The sequence below is a fragment of the Lissotriton vulgaris genome, chromosome 1_1 (genome assembly GCF_964263255.1).
Source record: "Lissotriton vulgaris chromosome 1_1, aLisVul1.2, whole genome shotgun sequence".
Lineage (NCBI taxonomy): Eukaryota > Metazoa > Chordata > Amphibia > Caudata > Salamandridae > Lissotriton > Lissotriton vulgaris.
In genome coordinates, this window is record NC_141685.1 from 1,672,671,092 (window position 1) to 1,672,690,435 (window position 19,344).

Here is a 19,344-nt window from a genome sequence, read left to right on the forward strand (position 1 = left end):
AATGACCATAAATTAGCCGACACATGCTTCACACCTGCATCTCACGGCACCATCACTCCATAAACTCTAACAGACATAAAGGGAAAGTACCTGTGAAAGGGGCCCGGGAGTGGCTGAGGGCTCCTGCATTTCACTTCGTGAATGGGCTGAGGACCTGAGGTCAGAGACGCAACTAGAGCCAAATTTATGGTATAAGAAAAAATTTCGGGGTGGGCTGAACCTTTAATCAGTAGGCAGAGTGGAGTTGCTGGGGCTCTTAGAAGGGGTGAAACAACTGCAAAGCCTAATTAACATTCAAATGGTCTTTTAAAGACCTGTAAAACGTTCGGGTGCGGCTCTGTGTGTGCCCGGGATCTGTCTCATCCCGGGCTGCCACACACGAAGGGGGGTGGGCAGAAGCCCGGTGAGTCCAATGGGTGTTGCGCGCCTGCCTGAGGTAGATACTTGCTGCAATGTATAATCTGCCGGTTCCCTCTGCATACAAGGGGTCTAACGGGAGAGAGGAACCCTACCAGAGGGGTACTGCGTCCTATTGAAGTAGAAACACATGGTGCGCCCTATTGAAGTAGAAACACACGGAAGTACGTCTGGTATATGTAAAGAAAAATCTTTCAGACAAGAGTTGTCTGTAGGAGAATGCTTTTCTTAGTACAAGAACCCTAAATCCCCCTTAGGTGACATGCTTCATCAGAGGGTTCCCTCCTCACACCCGCATCGCAAGGTACCTGGTGTGGGCTACAATTCTCAAAAGCAGATGTCTTTTTTAGGGGGAAATAGATGAGCACATGGTGTTAAAGTGAGGGACAGAGTGCTAAGTGCCATCTCGTTATTAGTGAAAATAGGGAGGGAGTGATTGGACTAAAATGGTCTCCTGGTAGGCGGAAGCTCAATTTTATTCTGGTGCCTCCTGGGGACAGGATTAAAAAAACAGACTGAACAGGAGTTTGGAAAAAATACTCCCTGTAGCATCAAGGTCGACATGTTTCTGCCCTTCAGGGATCCCAGTCAGAGTTCAGGGGAATTCGTCAGGACCAAAAAAAACTATAATGCCACTCTTCAAACAATTCTGTGTAACAACCATATACTGGGCTAGTCGTAGTCCCTTCCCAACCTCCTGCCCCCTCCATTGCCTCACCACCGGGATCCGGGTAAACTAATAGATCTATATTAATTTTGAATTTGTAAGCCAAGTATGGCTTGTGAACCAAAGTTTGCAACTTCACGGTATAAATGTCTTTGAATTGAAACCTTTGGAGCACGTATGGCTCCTTTTTTTAACTTGAACATATGATAAACTACAGCATTTGCAGGCACAAAAGCAAACCAAAAGAGGATCTCTTCTGTTCTGAGTAATGTCTTCTCTTCATGTCAAGTTTGCTGTAAATCTGTTTACCAGTTCACCAGTTTTGACTGGCAAAGAACAATTCCTATGTGAGTTAGAACGAGAAGTTGATCTTCTGTGACTCCACTTTGCCCACCCTGACCACATTTTAAAGCCTGCCCATATGTTGTTGAGCTAAATCAATGCAAAAATGTCATGCAGAATTGCTAAACAACAGAAAAGATATTGGCCATGCTAAAACACTTTTCTACGGAATCTGAAACTCGGCCATGAATATAGCGTCGCCGTTACACCTGGATCAGGTGAAAGCTCTGTAGAATGTAAAAAGAGAATAGTATTTGTTTTTTTTTAATGCCCTAAATGTGTTTTCATTTTCCCTCCTTCACGCCCAGATTACAAATACATTTAGAAAGGATTAAAATCAGATTTGAAATGCGTATGGATTTATGTGCATTGTTGTTGCATTGATGGGCATTTACCTGTAGGGCAAAAACAGCGCGTGCTCTCAGGGCGCCATCTGCTGGCCGGCGCTTGGAAGCTCATGATGGTACCCACACCCACAGCCACACAGAAAAGTGGATGTTTAGAATGAACAATAGACAATGGGATCAAGCAACAGAATCCGGAACCCCATTTATGAACAGATTAATGACCCAGATATCGTGCACTTAGATCACTGAATGAGACACGTGTTAAGAACGTTCAATCCTAATTGGTTGCTGCATCAAAGGGAAACGGACTGGATCTCTACCCTGCACTCTGTACACAAAGGGGGATATGTACAAGGAAATGGCGGAGCGCAGCTTTAGCCTCCTTGGCTTAACGCTGCGCTCCGCCACTACTGAAACGCAGGGCTGCACCATATTTACAAGAATGTGGTGCAGCCTTGGGTACCCCTGCGATGGCGCTAACACAGACACCCTTGCACCATAGTGCAAGGGTGTCTGCGTTCAGGGGAGGATTGTTTATGTGTAGGAAGGTGTCCCTTCCTGCATGTAAACAATCCAAAAATGCCATTGACACTTTATGTGTGCTGCTTCATGCAGCACACATGAAAGTGGCAAAATGGCATTTTTTAAAAATGTTTGTTTATGTACAGGAAGGGGCACCTTCCTGTACATAAATAGACGATGGCAGTTTGCTTTTTTCATGTGTGCTACACAAGGTAGCACACATGGAAAAAGCAAAAATGAGGACAAATAATGCATTTCTCCTTGTTTTGCCAACTTAAGACCAGGATTTACCTGGGCTTAATTTTGCCGCTGTAACCATAGCGTGAAAGGGAGCCATATGTACAAGGCAGCGTTAAGCCAAGCTGCCTTGTACATAAGGCGCAGCCCCTATCGCCACAACAACGTTGGTAAAAGTGACGTTGTGGTGGCGATCGAAGCTTGTACATTTGCCACAAAGTTCCTTCTCTGTTCTCGTTGTTGTTGCTGTGCACGCTCGCTCTGCATCTCCTCGGCTGCAAGGCCAGCCTCTTAGAGTAAGACTTCTCTTCTATAAATCTGTGTATCAGTTCTTTTTGCTATCCAGACGAACAGTTCTTTTTCAATTCCCACATCCAGTCGGGCACGTCAACCTTAGAGACCCTCCTCTAATTTACCACACTAGCTTCTCAGCGTTGCACGCTTGAGGCAAAGGTGGGTGGCTGGTAGATGTAAGTGGGCATGTGTGGAGAGTGCCTTTGCATGCTAATATGTAAATGTAAATGTATGTATGTAAATGTATAGGCATTTATATAGCGCACTACTTACCCGGAGGGTCCCAAGGCGCTTCGACCGCTGCGAAACCCTTCCTGGCTTCCCTGAGAGATGGTCCCTTAATGGGTATCTCCAGGGTGAGACCAGGCATCCCCAGCGGTCTGGTGGGCCCGTTAGTGAAGATGAGGCAAGCTAATGCCCAGAGTTGCCGAGTGTGATCGCTGATCAGAGTGGGCACCGAGGCGAGAGAATTATCGAGTCCGCTGACCCTGGTCCAGAAACCTGCCGCGCCGGGAATCGAACCCTGGTCCCGGGCCGTCCTCTGCTCTCGGGTCTGCCGCCTCTAACCAGTGAGCCACACTACTTCACCATATATTTTAATGAGCAGGTATCAATCACATATAGGGACGCCTTTTATGTAGGATACGTTGACTTCGTGTGACATTGGTTATAAATACAATACACTTGAAAACAAATATACATGACAAAGAAGCTTATGGGACACACCTACATTACCTCTTCGACCCTCCCTTGCTTCCCTTCGTTACACATACGAGGCATCCCTGCTTCACTAGACGCCTATACCACTTGATGTAACATATGTTTATATAATATTTTGGTTGGATGTCATTATGGTGGGGAAACGAGCATCCAAACGTAAGCATGTGCTGTCCTCTTCTTCTGATGATGAGGAGCCCATTCCTTCTTGCGGCAGTAGGTCCAGGGGTCTGGTGGATTCTTTTGCCCTTCTCTCGGCTTCTGAGGTGCAGCCAATGATTGAGGCTGCTGTGGCTCGTGCTCTGGAGTACAAGAATCCGTCCAAGAGCATGGTCTCTCGCTCTTTGGCGGGTCAGATGGATTCACCCTCTGATGACTCCTCGGCTTTGGAATGTAGCCATTCTTCTACTTCTACAGGGACATTTGTACGTAGAGAGGAGGTTCCAGATATTCTTCAACATATCCGGGAGAACTTGGGATTTTCGCCTTTTTCTTTTTCCGAGGGACAGAGGGTATTTTCCCCAGTATCTAAAACCCCCTGTTTTTGCTAAGCCGTTTCATGGTCGCATCAAAGACTTGATAGTTGGTGAATGCGTGGCCTGGAACGCTCTTCGGTTCTGCGCTTTTTGCAGAGGCTGTACTCTCTTGAGGTGGGGGAGGACTCTCTTCCTCACTCTGTTAAGGTGGATGCCATGTTGGCCACTCAGATTGGTCGTACGGCGATCAATCCAGAGGACTGTACTCCAGTGGATGCTACAGACAAAAAAGTGATGGGGCTCTGGAGAAGGCTTCCTCTGCGGAGAATTTGACTTAGAAGGCAGGTATCTACTCTGTTTATGCTGCTCAATCCTTGGTATTGAACTTTGAGAAACTAACCCATGGCTATTCAGGAGGAGGCTGGTTGCTCTGGCTTACTGGTGCACATGGAGCAACAGGCGAAGTTATTGGCTGACATCTCTTTGGATGTCCTTAAATCTTCTGCCATGGCTTCTGGTTTCATGATTCTGGCACGGAAGAATCTGTGGAGGCGAGACTGGAAGGCAGATTTCTCTGAAAAATCTTCTGTCCTTAAAATTCCGTTTGAGGGTAAAAATGCTGTTTAGTGGGCAGCTGGACAGCATGATCACCAAAGTTTTCAAAGATTAAAATCATGCTCTGCCCTACAAGGGGAAGACTTATTCGTCTTCCTACTCCCATAATTTTTGGAATCCTTTTTCTTCCTCATCTTCCTTTTATTCCTCCCGTCAGTCCTTCAAGCCCTTTTCGGACTGTCGGCGAAGGTTCCCGCCGACGAAGGCCTCTTCGAAGGCAGGCTCCAGGGGGCAGCCTGATTCCTTCAAGCGGAAGTCCTGACAACGATTGCTGGACAGCCTCAAGGCCAGTGGGCGGGAGGCTGTTGTATTTTCTGGAGGCTTGGAGTTCGGATGTGAGGGATCATTGGGCTTTGAACATTGTCAGGAGTGTTTATCATACAGACTTTGTCGCTCTGCCACCCGGCTGGGGCACCATCCATACTCCTGTCCCCAGGGATCCGGATAAGGAGCGTGCTCTTCAGGACGGGGTTCAGGCTCTTTTGGAAAAGAGGGCAATCATGCCTATTCCCTGGAGGAGCAGTGAATGGGTTGCTATTCCATTCTTTCTATTGTTCAAAAGGTATCAGAGGGTTCAGGCTTGTTCTGGACCTAAAAAGAGTGAATGGGTGGGTCAGGACCATTCACTTCAAGATGGTGACGTTACAGTCCACAATTCCATTGGTAGGGGTCCAGAACTTTATGACTTCCATAGACCTCCAGCACACGTATCTACATGTTCCCATGGCACGGGACCATAAGAGGTTTCTGTGTTTTGCAATAGGGGACTGCCACTTCCAGTTTGTGGTGCTGCCATTCGGGCTGAAGTTCGCTCCCCGGATCTTCACCAAGCTGTCAGCTCTTTTGGTGGCCTTGGCTCACAGCAGAAGATTTTTCTCCATTCCTACTTGGACAACTGATTGGTTCATGCTCACTCATTCATGTTGGCTCTCAGTCACACGGGATGGACGTTTTGCATGAGCACGGGTTTCTTATTAACGGGGGAAAATCCTGCCTTGTTCTGTCCCAGGACCGTTTATTGGGGCAAGATTTTGTACAGATTTGAGGGTGGTCACGTTGCCTGAGGTTCAGGTGCCTAAGATTCAGTCTCACATTCTGGCTCTTTTGTCCAAGCAGGTCCAGGTGGTGGCTCGTTGACTCCAGGTCCAAAGGGATCTGGCGGCCACAGTGTTTCTGGTTCCATGGGGCAGGTTTCATTTACACAAGCTGATGGCACACATACTGGTGCATTGATCTCCCTATCATCTCTGTTGGTTTCCTCCTCAGCTCGAACACTGCAGGAACGAAGAATGGCCCGATCCACTACCCTTGCCCATAAGCGACTCACCGAATGACAAACAGTGAGTCAGCAGAGGGGCAACGGACAGGGGGCGGGAAAGGGGAATAGACGAATAAGGGACCCCGGGACTGCTTCCTTACTTCTGTCACAAGCCGGAGATAACTGCCTCCACTTAACATCACCTACAAAACACAGACAATACGTTATCCGCTATTCCACTACGTGTGACAACCCCTCCTACCTCCCCATCCATGACCATGCCCGGTAAACACAAAAAACCCTCCTTACTCGAAGATGATGCCACAGGAGTCTTGTGGAAGTATCCGGCAATGGAAATAACAGAAGGGCAATCCAAGGGGGGGGAATAGGCAGGGTATTCAAGGATCTCCCTATTACTTAGGACTGGTGAGTAAGGGGGGAAAAATTCGTACAGACAGAAAAAAAACCCAGTTAATGTCTTCAAAGTATAGAGCACAAGGAAGGGAAAACACCCAGCACAAACATCCAGCGAAGACCGCTCCCGCTGCTGCGTAGGCTGAATCCGTAAGCGTCTGTATCTTGACCCGCCCAGCACAACAAGGTGGATAGTATCACAGGACGCGGAAGTCTGTTGCGTGTGAATTACACAGTTTGTTTGTTTTCATACAAGTCTCCACAAACAGCAATCCCACCAGACTGCTGCTAACGTCGGGGAAAACAAAACGGGCGCTGGAGCCCTAGTCACCAAAAACCCGTCCGGGCTAAAATGTCCATAACAAACAGAGCAAGGTAAGGGGAAAGGTCAAAGGAAACAACAAACGGGAAAGACGGGGACTAAAGAAGAAAGGACAAAGGTTTCTATGTCTGTGCCTACGAGCCCGCAAGCACAGCACAACAATAATACGGAATTCCAGTCACAACCAGAGCCCAGGACCAGGAACCAAACGAATAGATACCAAGCATTGTAGTAAGGGAGTGACCAGCATATAACTCTACCAGGCAGGTCACGTGATCACACAGGCATGGTCATGAAAAGAAGGCTGCGCTCGATCCCTAACAATCTCCCCCTCTCTTCCCTGATACTGGTCCCCTTCTCTGGCAGAGGAGAAGTTGTTATGCTGGGCGAAGTCCCGTCTGTGGGCGATTTCAGTGATTCATATTGAGGGGGTGTCCAATTCTCTGGCGTAAGCTCTCAGCAGAGCCATCCCGTCATCGGTGGATTTTTGCCTTCGTCCGGAGTTGTTTGTAATGCTAAGAGTGCTCTGGGATATTCCAGTGGTGGACTTTTTTGCACATGTGGGCAATGCCAAGGTGTCCAGATTATGCTCCCATATTTAGGAGAGGTCGGATGTTGACCGTTCTGAGTATGTTTGGTTCCAGGGTTCTTTCCGCTATGGCTCCTTTGACAGTGTTTTTCTAATAAACCTGTTTTTGAGCATATCCAATTTGGTTGTCCTCTTTGGCTTCGTACACCTTGTATGTGCAATGAAGGGAAGCAAGGAAGGGAAGAGGAGGCAATGCATCAATTACTTACCAGTAATCGATTACTCTGAGTCCTACACCCTCGCTTCCATTCATTACATCCCTTCCTCCCTCCCTGGTAGTCCAGTCCAACCTTTTGGTATGGTTTTCGATTATGTGGTATTAGGGGAGGTTGGAGGGGGTGGGGGCTTTATATAAAAATGTTTTATATTATGTGGAATTGGTGTCCGTTAGGCAGGGATGCCTCATATGTGTAATGAATAGAAGCAAGGGAGTAGGACTCAGAATAATGCAATTACCAGTAGGTAATTGATTAAGCATGGGTGAATTTTGCGAATCTGGCATTCGCGAATTTGCGTATTTGCGAACTCGCAATCCGCAAAATCCGTGAATTCTCGCGAATTTGCGGATTTTTTTTTGTGTTCGCAAGGGTTTCTGCCAGTTCGCGAGAGTTTTGTACCAGTTCGCAATTGCGAACTTACTTGTCGGCTCGCAACGGTCGCGACTTTGTTGTTTCTACGTCTGGTTCATCATCACAGGTTCACAGCACCCTCTGTTTCACCACTGCCACCCTCTTATTCACCCATGCCACCCTCTGGTACATCACTGCCACCCTCTGATTCATCACTGTAGATTATGGGGGGGGGGGGAAGCAGGCACACCTGCCCTGCTTCAACTGACATGAATTAATTTGGGGTTGATTAATGTGTCACTGAATTTAAAGTTCCTGTCTGGCACCTGCTTCCTTATCTGTAATTTGCTTTCTGTTGCAGTGCAATTTTTTTCCCAGGACCTTTGTGGCCTACTTGTAGCTATTCTATGAGCCTGCTGTGAGGGTCAGAGCAGGGTCATAGAATAGTTGCAAATAGGCAACTGAACTCTGGAGGGGCCCCTCAGGAAGCACTACAGGGAATGGTTACTAATGATGACTTTGAACTTTTGCACCTGCTGAGTGCTTTCAGTTTTGCAAAACTCGTTTTTCTGCAGAACAGCAACTGTAATGCCCCAAACAAACGTAGGCAACTGAACTCTGGAGGGGCCCCTCAGGAAGCACTACAGGGAATGGTTACTAATGATGAGTGAACTTTTGCACCTGCTGAGTGCTTTCAGTTTTGCAAAACTCGTTTTTCTGCAGAACAGCAACAGTAATGCCCCAAACAAACTTACTTGTGAAAGTTGATTTCTAATCCAAAAGTGATCCAAAGAAAGTCAAAAAGGCCTCAAATCCAAAAAAGTGCAGGCAAATGTCAACCTGAGGAGTTATTCTAATAAAAATCATCATTTTATGCTGCTTGCTGGTGGATTTCTTGTGCAGAATTGCAAATTTTGTAATTTCGCGAGTGCGGGATTGTTGCTGCCCGCCGCATCTACATGTTCGCAATTGCGAACTCTCACTATGCGTCGCCAAACTCCCGCGGGATCCCACAGCAAGATCCAAAATGGCGCAGCACTCACAAAATATTGAGAAAAACAACTCGGCAAACGCTGAATGACGGTAAGTGAACGCCGCACGCCGCAATATTGTATCACCAAGCAAAAAATCCGCTGCGTGCGAATTTGCGGATTTTCGGTAAATTTGCGAGAGTTCGCTGATTGCAAATTTACCGAAAATCCGCAAAATCCGCAAAATCCGCGAGCGGAACGGATTTTCCGCCCATGCTTATAATTGATGCATTATTGAGGTTGGAACTCAATCAATCAGAAAACAGACTCTAGTCTGCGAGTGAGCACTCAATACTAGGGCCCGAAAGTACTGTGAGACCATGCTGTCGGCCTCAGAGCACAATACATATCTCTGTAAACCTGACAGGACACAACAGATGTTATTTGGAGTGTGTGGTGGTTTACGATAAAAATCAAGGTGATTGATCAGAATATAAGAGGAGACAGAAAAGTGTTATGTGGTGGTTGTCAACCGGCTTCGGAGGAGATTAGAAGCTGATCAGAAGGTTGCTGGAAGAGTGGGAGTTTTCACTCCACACTCAGGTTTGTTAGGGGTTTTGGCGTGTGACCCCTCTACCGAGGAGGGAGGGAACCCAGGGACAAAGTTTCGCAGCTGAACTGTCTGCTAACTGAATCAAGCTAAGATACAACTTCTAAAGAAGTGGCCTTGAATGATCTCCTGGTGGCTTTTGAGGTTCATATATATTGAGAAATATGGAAGAATGGTTAGACAACTGTGAGGTTTGCTGAGCGGCAAGGTTGCCTTTGTGCAATGATTGGGTCTGTATTGCCAATGAGGGAGTAATGCTGGATGGTAATGTCCTATGTGAGATGTTATTACTCTTGAGTCGCTGAGATTGCTCATTTCCTCTCTCTGCAGCTACAGCAATGGAGCAGAGACACAATAGTTATCATAATGCATAGTCAGACCTCCACGCCCGCAAAGGAGCGCACTCGTGTAGGCCTATGTCAAGGGCAGACCGTACCACAGCAAGACACTTCAAATTTGAACTAAAGACCTCAAGCACCACAACCAACCAAAACAGCAGCATATCTTCCCACGAGGCCAAACCGAAGATGCTGAGTAACTCGTAACCTAGTAAAGCAGCCAACCAGAGAGCTCCGTCTTTCAGGTGATCAAAGTAGGGTCACAATTCATCATGGGTTTTGTCTAGTTATGATACTTGAATGGAATCTGCTACCCGTTGAGTGTGGTTTCAGCAAAATAAAAGATGTTAAATAAACACACCGTTGTTTTGCAATGCTTGTCCAGTTGTGATACTTTGATAGATGGCGCATGACGGAAAAGTGAGATGATCACAGACCTGACAAGTCCAAACACATTGTTTGTCTTTCACACACAAAGAAGTGGAGAGTGACTAGTGCCCAACCTTAATCTCAAGAGAGCTACAGAAAAGAGCAACATTCATACTGGTAAACAAAAGCCTCATGGTCTGATTGTATCTTTGGCTGTAGACCAACACATCTCATACATCTGAGTCCGCTGTCCAGCCATGTAGGTTTTTCTGTGAGCTGATAGCCTTCTGCACAAATATCAACAGGGAGCATGCTCTCAGAAGCCACAACACACGCAAAAGTATTGGGGTGAAACTTCTGTTGGATTAGTAAATGAACCAGATTTATGATGTGCACTGCAAACTTAAAAGTTTTCCACCTGTTTGTTGTGATTTCTCTCATCATTTACGATGGCAACGTTTGGGTGATTTTGCTCCTGCAAGTCTGTTATTTTTTATTTTATCAAGCCCTCGTAAATGTTTTGTGAGTCTTCAAGCCTTTGATCCACTTAACTAACATATCAACAAGCCATTTTAAGAGCGGCAGCCTGTGGTTCGGGTAGTAAGCATGAGGGGCGCTCTCTGCTGCCCTCTTACCCACATTCAGCAAACAGTGGTCACTCACATGGAAATAAAGTCTTCAGAAAACTTCAGTAATATTTCCTGCACAATTTATCTTCTAAAATATTCTACTTTGTGCAGTATTCTATAGGTTATAAATGCTAAGAAACACAATTTTTCTAAACAGCACACTTGTTTAGGGAAAAGCAGAGAATATAAAGAGCTGTACTACATTTTAATATTGTGCCTATCAAATCAAGAAATAGATTAAAAGGAAAGCTCAATAGGAAGATGTAATAGTATTTTGTTTGCTTTTTCCCAGAGACCTCGGTACACAGCTATATCAACTTTCAATTCAGACGCTTCTGCTGTAGCCAAGAAAGAATAAATAACCCTCCCAGAGTCCTTGGTTCATGTTTGGATATGCGTTCTCACCTTTACATATTGAGTGGAATTACTTTTGTTTTTTTCCCACTTTGCTGGATCAGTTGCCCTCCAGATGAGGTTTGGCACCCCCGCTTAATTTCGTAAACCCCTTGCCCTGAAACTAAAGGCAATCACATGTGAGTTTCCATTTGACAAGTACATGTCTTTCAAGCGTGCCAATCTAAGTACCAACTGTTTCTCTGCCCCCATACTTCTCAATGAAGGGCAGGGGCGCAGTGATAGAGACCACCATGATGCCTGGCTGGGTTACTTTAAAACCCCGTGTGCAGGGATCCAAGCCATTATACATCAGGAGGGAAAACTCTACATTGGCTACCCAAGGGCCACAGAAGTTTATTCTAGATACTGGGGGACACTTGGGCAGACATGCCAATGTTCCTCAGCCATGCACTGTGCTGTGCCACTCCTGCTATTCCATTTCAGAGGCAGACATACACAGCTCCACAGATGGGCTCAATCATGCCTCTCAGCACCTGTACTATTCCCTCACAGGGATGTACACGCACCGCTATGCCAACACACATAATTCATGCCGCGCTGGGCACCCTTAGTTTCTTCACTGGCCACACACAGCTCTATCAGTGTGCATGGGTACTGGCTGCTAGATTTCTACATTAATCTTCACTGGTGGCTTTAAACACTGGCAAAAGTTAGTTATAACAACTTGTAACATTAGATACTTTTTCTCAGACGATGGGAAACATTATTCAATCCATGTTCATAGACCATTGCCAATATCAACTCCAGTCAATCATTATAGGGAAGTGATGAGTCCAGGACAACGCTGCCACGTTGCCATGTCTTATGTAATTGACATTTTCAGCCATATCTGACTTTTTAGTTAAACACTTTGGGCCTCGTTTATGAAAACTGCTGCATCGCTGCGTGAAAACAGCGATGTGTCACATTTCATTGCACCCTCCTGGCGACATGCTGGATGCGTCAAATTTATAATAATACGCATCACGTAGCAAGGAGTTACGGATACGTCAGTATTTCTGACGTCTCTGTAGGCACAAAATTGATGCATTGCTGGAGTGTGTCACAAAAGTGACGCAACTTCAGCAATGGGTCATTTAACTTGGGCAAGTCCCATTTCAATGTACCTGCATCAGTATGCCTGCTGTGAGGCAGGAGTAAGATATTGATACATTTGCTTCCTAGAAGTGGCGCACAGAAATCTCATAGATTTCACTGCGCCACTTCTACGAGGCTTACTTGCATCAGAACGCCCACCCTGCATACATTATACCTGGCACAGGTATAATGTGGCGCAGGGGTATACAAAGTGCTGCATCTACCTAGATGTGTCACTTTGCAAATATGACGGAACATGGTGCATTTTTACGCCACTTGTGCGTCACAAAAAGTGACGCACCGGCGGCGCAAAAGTGACGCAAGAACTCATAAAAGAGCATCTTTGCATTCAGGGAAGCAGGGCAGTAACCTTGCATAGACACTTCAGGAACACTGCTGTGGTATTAAGGCAATTTGTAGACATTACAATGAACAAAAAAAATGGGCATTTCTGATATTTATCTCATTAAATGAACATAACAGTGTCAGTGAAAGCGTCCCCCATTATGCTTAAAATGTCACACATAGGAACACAGAAAACCTGGAAAAGTCACACATACGTGAGAGGAAAACTTAGCAGCAACGCTTAATAACCTCGACCCACCTCACCCAACTGTATTCAGCTATAGCGCTAGGACGCCTGCGGGTAGCTATCGCACTTTACAAAAACATATTCCATTCCATTCCATTCCAAGTTCCAATACAGAGACAACACAGGAATGGGAGAGAGCAGCGAGCCAGCATTGCCCAAATTTACCCTCCTTTAGGAACCTGATAGTCTGCACATCATACTAGTAAGACGTCTGCTGGCCCCTGCCTGCTTCACTCCCCAATCTGTGCACTTGTGTTCCTGCCCGCCTGCGTTACCAGACCATGGAGGCTCCAGAGTGCTCCAGCTTCAGGATCAGTGAGTATTTATGTGGAGGATGGACCGTCTGCAGTGGATGCAGGGCGTAAGATAGGGAGTGTGTCTGTGGACAAGGAGCAGGAGAACAGAGGTGTGTCTGTGTGTGACTTGAGAGGATTGCACTACTGCTGCTCAAGGTGCACCTTAGCTTCATGTGGTGGGTCTGCCATCTGTGAAGGAAGCTTGCTCTGCAGCTCTACATGCTGTGTGTACAGAAACAGGTTTTACAAAAACACAAGGCCTACCTGATGTTCCCAAAAATTAATTTGTAGGAGAACCAGAAGTGGGCAAGCGTAGAGTTTGTGACATGAGCCAAACAAAGTAATTGTGACCGGCCTTGAGTATTTTAAGCCTCAAAATGAGCGTTGCGCAGTTGTTAGTTCACCGATTTTGACGCCTTTTGTATTTAAATATAAAATCCACAAGTCACCCGTATATGGTGCCTGGACCGTGCACAGTGTTCCTGACTGTGCTGTTTTAACAAGGTGATCATGTTAGTTTATGGTACCATAAAAAGTCAGGTTAAACATGCACCTGAAATCCATTTTACTTCAACGAGGGTCATAAAACTTCTGAGTACCATGGAAAACAAAGAAAACACACAGTATATAAAAAAAACAGATGAGAAACTTCCGGAAAGCCTGTAGTGAACTTTGAAGGTGTGTTTATAAGAGGCAGCTCCCAAGTGCCTAACTCACCTCTTCTGGCTTAGTCAGGTCTTTGAATGGCAGACCTCGTGGTCGCCTCCGCCCGAGCTCCCATCTCTCCCAGAACTTGGTGAACAGGTACTGCTCCATAGCACGCGGCACCTTCTGCGGGTCAATGCTGTGGAAGTCCTCTGGGGGGATGGTGTTGATGTACCTGAAACATTACAGAGAGACCAATGACTTCACCACCCTTCTAGAGGTGCCGAACATCTCCAGGTACTGCCAGAAAGGTGCTACAGAAACGAGTGTCGGAAGCGGGCTTCGATAATGGAGGAGCATTTACCCTGTAATGCAACAATCCTCTGGTTAAGCGCTCTGATACCTCCGGGTCTAGACAGCGCTATATAACCTCCGCAAATCAAATAAACTAAAAATTGGTTTTCCTGAACGCTGAGACCTGAGCAACATGGCTGATGACCGGTGGAGCTGCTAGACAGCTAATGAGGAGATTGGCCTTGGTTTCCCCCTTGAGTGTCACCTACCCAGCCGGACTTTGATTTGATTTGATTTGATTTGATTTGATTTGGACTTGTAGAGCGCATGGCTGCCCTGGAGCGTCCCAGCGCTAATCCTAATCTGAACCTGGTGAACTCAAGCGAGAAGCAAGGTTTAGGGGATGGTAGGGAACAAAAAGGTTTTGAGTGCTCTTCTAAATTTCAGGTGATCCGGTTCCATTCGAAGTTCTCTAGGAAGGGCATTCCATTTGTTTGACACATTCAGTGAGAACCGTCGGCCTCCTGTTCGTGCTTTCCTCACTCGTGGAACAATGGCCAGATTTTCTCCATCCGAGCGAAGAGCCCTGGTCGACTTGTAAGGTCGGATCAGTCGGACTTTGGGCACAGTTCCTCCTCGTCTCCCCGCCATTACTCCTTCCTCCCCTCCCTCCTACAAAGTCTTGAAACATTGTTTATGTGTACTGTATCTTACTATGCTCTTGCATCTGATGTAAATTTTAACACAACGATCCTAAATGTAAAGCGCTCTGATACCCTCTTAGGTTAAGTTTGCGCTATATAAAACTTTATAAATAAATAAAGGAGGAATGTCTGTATGAACAGAGAGACAGAGAGATCGGAGGAAAACAAGCGAGTTTGAGCGACCACTGTACACATGAAGACTTTGCTCATGCAACTTCATCCAAAGTAGTGAGTCAATTCTGGAAGCTACATTTATAGGTTTTTATACAATATAAAAGTAAATACAAAGTCTGAAGTTTCCTAGTCCCTTAAACGCAAGACTGCAATAGGGTTTGTCAGACACCACTGTGGAAATTAGTTAAAAGAATAAAAAAGAATGAGTTGCCGTGGACTTCCTATGGGAACAACGTTTATTAATACCCAGGTTTTGATGAAGTTACGGGGCAGGGCCCTACCTTCGACTGCAAAATAGCCCTGAGTCGTGCCTCCTGCCCACCATAATATCTTGGAGACTTCTGGTTCTTAAACAGCAGTGGTGTCAAGGTTTCTAAAACCCCCTCCAAATTGACCTTCAGGATGCCCTCTGGTAGCCCCAGCAAGGGACCATTGTCCTTCAATGAGCAGTGCTCTCGGTCAACCAGGTTGGGAGCATAAATTCCACTTCACTCACCTCTCTGCCTTTATCCATTTCCTGCCACAGTAGAGTGCCTGTTGACTCAAATGTATCAACTTCTTACCATTATATATTTCCATATCACATTACAAATAAACTTTGACACATCCCTGTTTCATGTGTTCCTGACATTCACAGCGAAATGTAGCTAAGTGAGAAAGACTTCTCTACTCTGCCATCTCCCCACTGCCCCTCCCTCTTATCTGCATCCTTCTACAAGCTTATTAAATGTAAACTACCTAGATGCCGCCCGGCTATATGTCAGGGGTCTCAGTGATGAGAACCTCTTTTGTGTACAGCACAAAAGGCAATGGGTGGAATGCTTGAACCAAGCTCGGCCACTCCATCATCAAAAGAGATGGCCCATCCCAAACCGCAAAACTATGCCCGCTGTGAATGGGAACACAAGTGACCCCAGACAAGTCTAGGATCACTTGCGATGTACTCCGGAAGTTGAGTTCTGGCTTCCTCTTTTGGAGTAAGCCCGAGATGATGGCTGGACCATCTCGGTTACTGGTGCAGTGCAGAAATCCATGCAGGACAGTGCAAGTGGGTATGATTAACCACATGCGCGCTGCTCTGATTCTACTGGAATGCTGACTTTTTAAAAAACCCATTGTTCATGACGAGCTGGGCTCGTCATCAGTGTTTGAGGAGGCTACACCATGACGAGCCCAGCTCGTCATCAGCCTCGAAGGGGTTAAATGACGCATTCCATCACAGTTTTATGTTGCGCCACAAATATCTTGTTATATGACACCCATGGGTCAAGAGAGTGCTTACACATGAAACACTTTGATCTTTTTTCCACCAGGATGCACACTGTACCTCACTAATGCTGCCGAAAGGCCCCGAAACCGATCTAAAGTGTCTTATGTTATTTTTCAGATGAAACGTGGTCGGTATTTGTCACCCAATCTACCAGGCTTCTGCAGGAAATCACTGCACCACCAGCTCCCATCATACGGCAGCCAAGGCAGTGGTTCACGCTCACCTACTGCAAACCCTGCAATTCCCTCCTCTTCACAGTGACTCAGGTTCCCAATCTATCTCGAGGTAGGCCAATGCCTACTTTTCCTTACAATCTCTGACTACAAACTTACCATTATCAGGTGAAACAAAGGCTGGGTGTCAGTACCAGCTGACAGCAGCCTCGGAAGGGACGCAGACAGCACTCAGATGAAATGCCACAGAGCCAGAGGTCAAGACTTAAGAGGTACAAATGGTGAGAGAACCACTTTGGTTGGGTCACCAGCCAGGTTAGGCTGATCCCCTGATCAAAAACAGCAGTACCCTATGTTAATATAAGATCCCACTGAAACAAATACCTAGAGTTTGATTTCCGAACAAACATTTGTTTTGAGACAGTGTCAGGACAAATCTGGCAGGCTGTTAGAGTAAATTGATCTTCTACAGTCTGCAAATTTAGGCCAATTTGTAGCATAGCGGGAAAGAGTAGGTCTTGCAGGCTGTAGCTTGTCTGCCATCTTGGATTGTAGCCGAAGATTTTAGGAGGACATGACCCTGTGCTTAGTCCTCAATTACCAACAAAGGATACCCGCCTCTTACATCTCATGTATGTACCCTTGGACATGCTGCATCATATGGGCCATGTTTTGGCAAAGCAGGGGGGCAAGGTGTCTGTAGTGAAGAGCATGGCAATATCATGAACTACAAATAGGCGCGATTTGCACCTGCAATGAGATAAGAGACATTTCGACTTGAACACCTATCTCGGTTTATGTGGTCCTGTACCCTGTCTGTTATTTTGAGAAGTCCCTGAAATGCAATATTATCTATTAAAGGTTATATATTATTTTTCCTATATTGTACTGAACTCCTTATGTAACAAATCCTGAGACGTACACAGTAGTGTTTGTAGCTTCCATTACCTGATGCAACCTTCCATCTCTGCCCCAAGGTTCTCCTCGTACTCTTTCAACTCTTCCTGAAGATCTCTGTAAGAGAAGGGGGCCAGAGTCAATGAGGGAGACATAGTCACATTCCCAAACCAGAACCCAAGGGGTGTTGTACACGCTGCACTAGGAACGCTCGCATACAATGATCAGACATCCAGTGGTGTTGGGCGCCATGTTTTAGAAGGCAATCCATGTGACTCTGATTCCCTTTTAGTTTTCACAGCAGATTGAATAGACTGAAGAAGGGACATATAAGGCATGATAGCCCAAAGGCTTGCAAGTATGAACTGGGCTTCTGATTGTTAATAAGAACTGATGTTCGGCTACTTATTGTGAAGAATGAAGGGAGGAAGGCCTACAGTTCACCAACAAGGCTAGGCACCTCCAAAACAACCCCAATCTCCTTTACTTCCAGTCCTTGTCTCATTTCATCATCTAAAGCATACGTGCATACCTGGCCCTCTTCTAACACAGTTTCACATCATTGGCTTCAACTATTCTGTACTTCTCTTGGGCTAAAATGGTCCTTCTTCAGTAGCATGGACTCAAAGTGGCACAAATAATGATGAATGTGACATTGTTTTGGCTTTGTTGAACCCTTACCAAGGGAAGCCTCATTTAGATTTAGGTATTCATCATCCATATTTCAGCTGTCACCACACAACGGTATAACCTGTGCATCGTTACACAATCAGCAAGGATGGATGCACTCTTTTCTGACGGCAAATACACACGGGGCAAAAATACATCTTGTAGAGGAAAAGAGGGATGAAGACTTGCGATCCGTAGAAGTGGCAACCATGGTGCAGTGTAAGTGTGGTTAAAGACCCAGAGGCGTGCCTGGGATCTCTTAAGGTTTGACCCCAAGTACCAGGGATTTAAAAGTACAGTGTGTTCTGTGTTCATGGAAATTGCATATATGTATGTCATTTACTTAATATTTTTTGGTGTAGTTTATCATTATTTTAGGGTTGGGGGTATGATTTCCCTCCACCAGGGACTGCTGCAAATTAATTTCTGTAATTCAGTTATGACAACGTTTGGGACAAGTCAGCTCAAAATGTTCACAGATAACGACCAGGAGCTACTAGATAAATATTATTGCAAGGTTCCGGGAAGAAAGTAGCTCACAAAAAAGCATTGTCGGCCTTAAGACCTATTGGCTGTGCCAATGGTGTTAGCCATGATGTACGGCATCCCTAATGCTGTGCAGCATGGCTAAATAAGAAACAAAAAGACTATCACGCAGCTAGCTGCATCATTTTGTAGGCATGCACATCACCATGTGCAAGACTTTTTTTCTTTTTGATTTGGAGATCCAAGTTGGATGGGCAAGTAAAAAGAAAAAATACATAAACATGTTTTTTAAGTGCCTTGCAGGGCTACATGGAGGGTATGGGTAGAACGGGAGCAACGTGGCGGGCACGGGTGGAGCAACACAGAGAGTGCGTGTGGGGAAAGCAACACAGAGGGAGGGTGGAGTCAAGATAGAGGCTGGTGGTGGGGAGGAAAAGCAACAGGCAACAGAGAAGGAGGGCTGCAGACAGGGGAAGCAACACAGAGGGCAGTGGGGACGGAAGCAACACGGAGGGCGGGAGTGAGAAGGTGAAACAACAGGAGAGAATAAAACATACAGCAATGGCGGGCGCACACGAGAGCTAACGCAGCATGGAGGGGTCAGGAATAAGCATGAGGGCAACAAAGAACAAAATAGACTGCAAAAGAAGAGAAGTTCACGCGGGAGACAGATGAAAAAAACATGCAATCTCATGATGCTTAACAAAAAAAAGTATTTGAAAAGACAGCAGTGGAAGCATAGAAGCCAGCCGGATGTATGATAGTACAACGCGATCATTTTGATCGCGGTACTTTACATCACTGATTTTACAGCGCAAGTCGTTACAACGATTTACGTTGGAGGGCGCGAATTGAGGATTATTATAATTTTCTATTCTAACACCAGTCCACGTAACAGTAGGGAAGGTGTTGGAATAGAAAATTACAATATTCCTTAACCAACAGCG

The 19,344-nt window shown here is 45.9% G+C and overlaps 1 protein-coding gene across 1 annotated transcript in view; it reads right to left on the bottom strand.

The window, feature by feature from the left end:
- Window positions 1–19,344, bottom strand: part of LOC147751046 (uncharacterized) — a 417,403-nt gene that overhangs the window by 307,150 nt on the left and 90,909 nt on the right. Inside the window, exons 8-9 of the mRNA XM_086937652.1 lie at window positions 17,294–17,359; window positions 13,803–13,965 (exon numbers count right to left, since the gene is read on the bottom strand). Coding sequence (XP_086793778.1) covers window positions 13,803–13,965; window positions 17,294–17,359 — 229 coding nt within the window. The remainder of the gene's footprint in view (window positions 1–13,802; window positions 13,966–17,293; window positions 17,360–19,344) is intronic.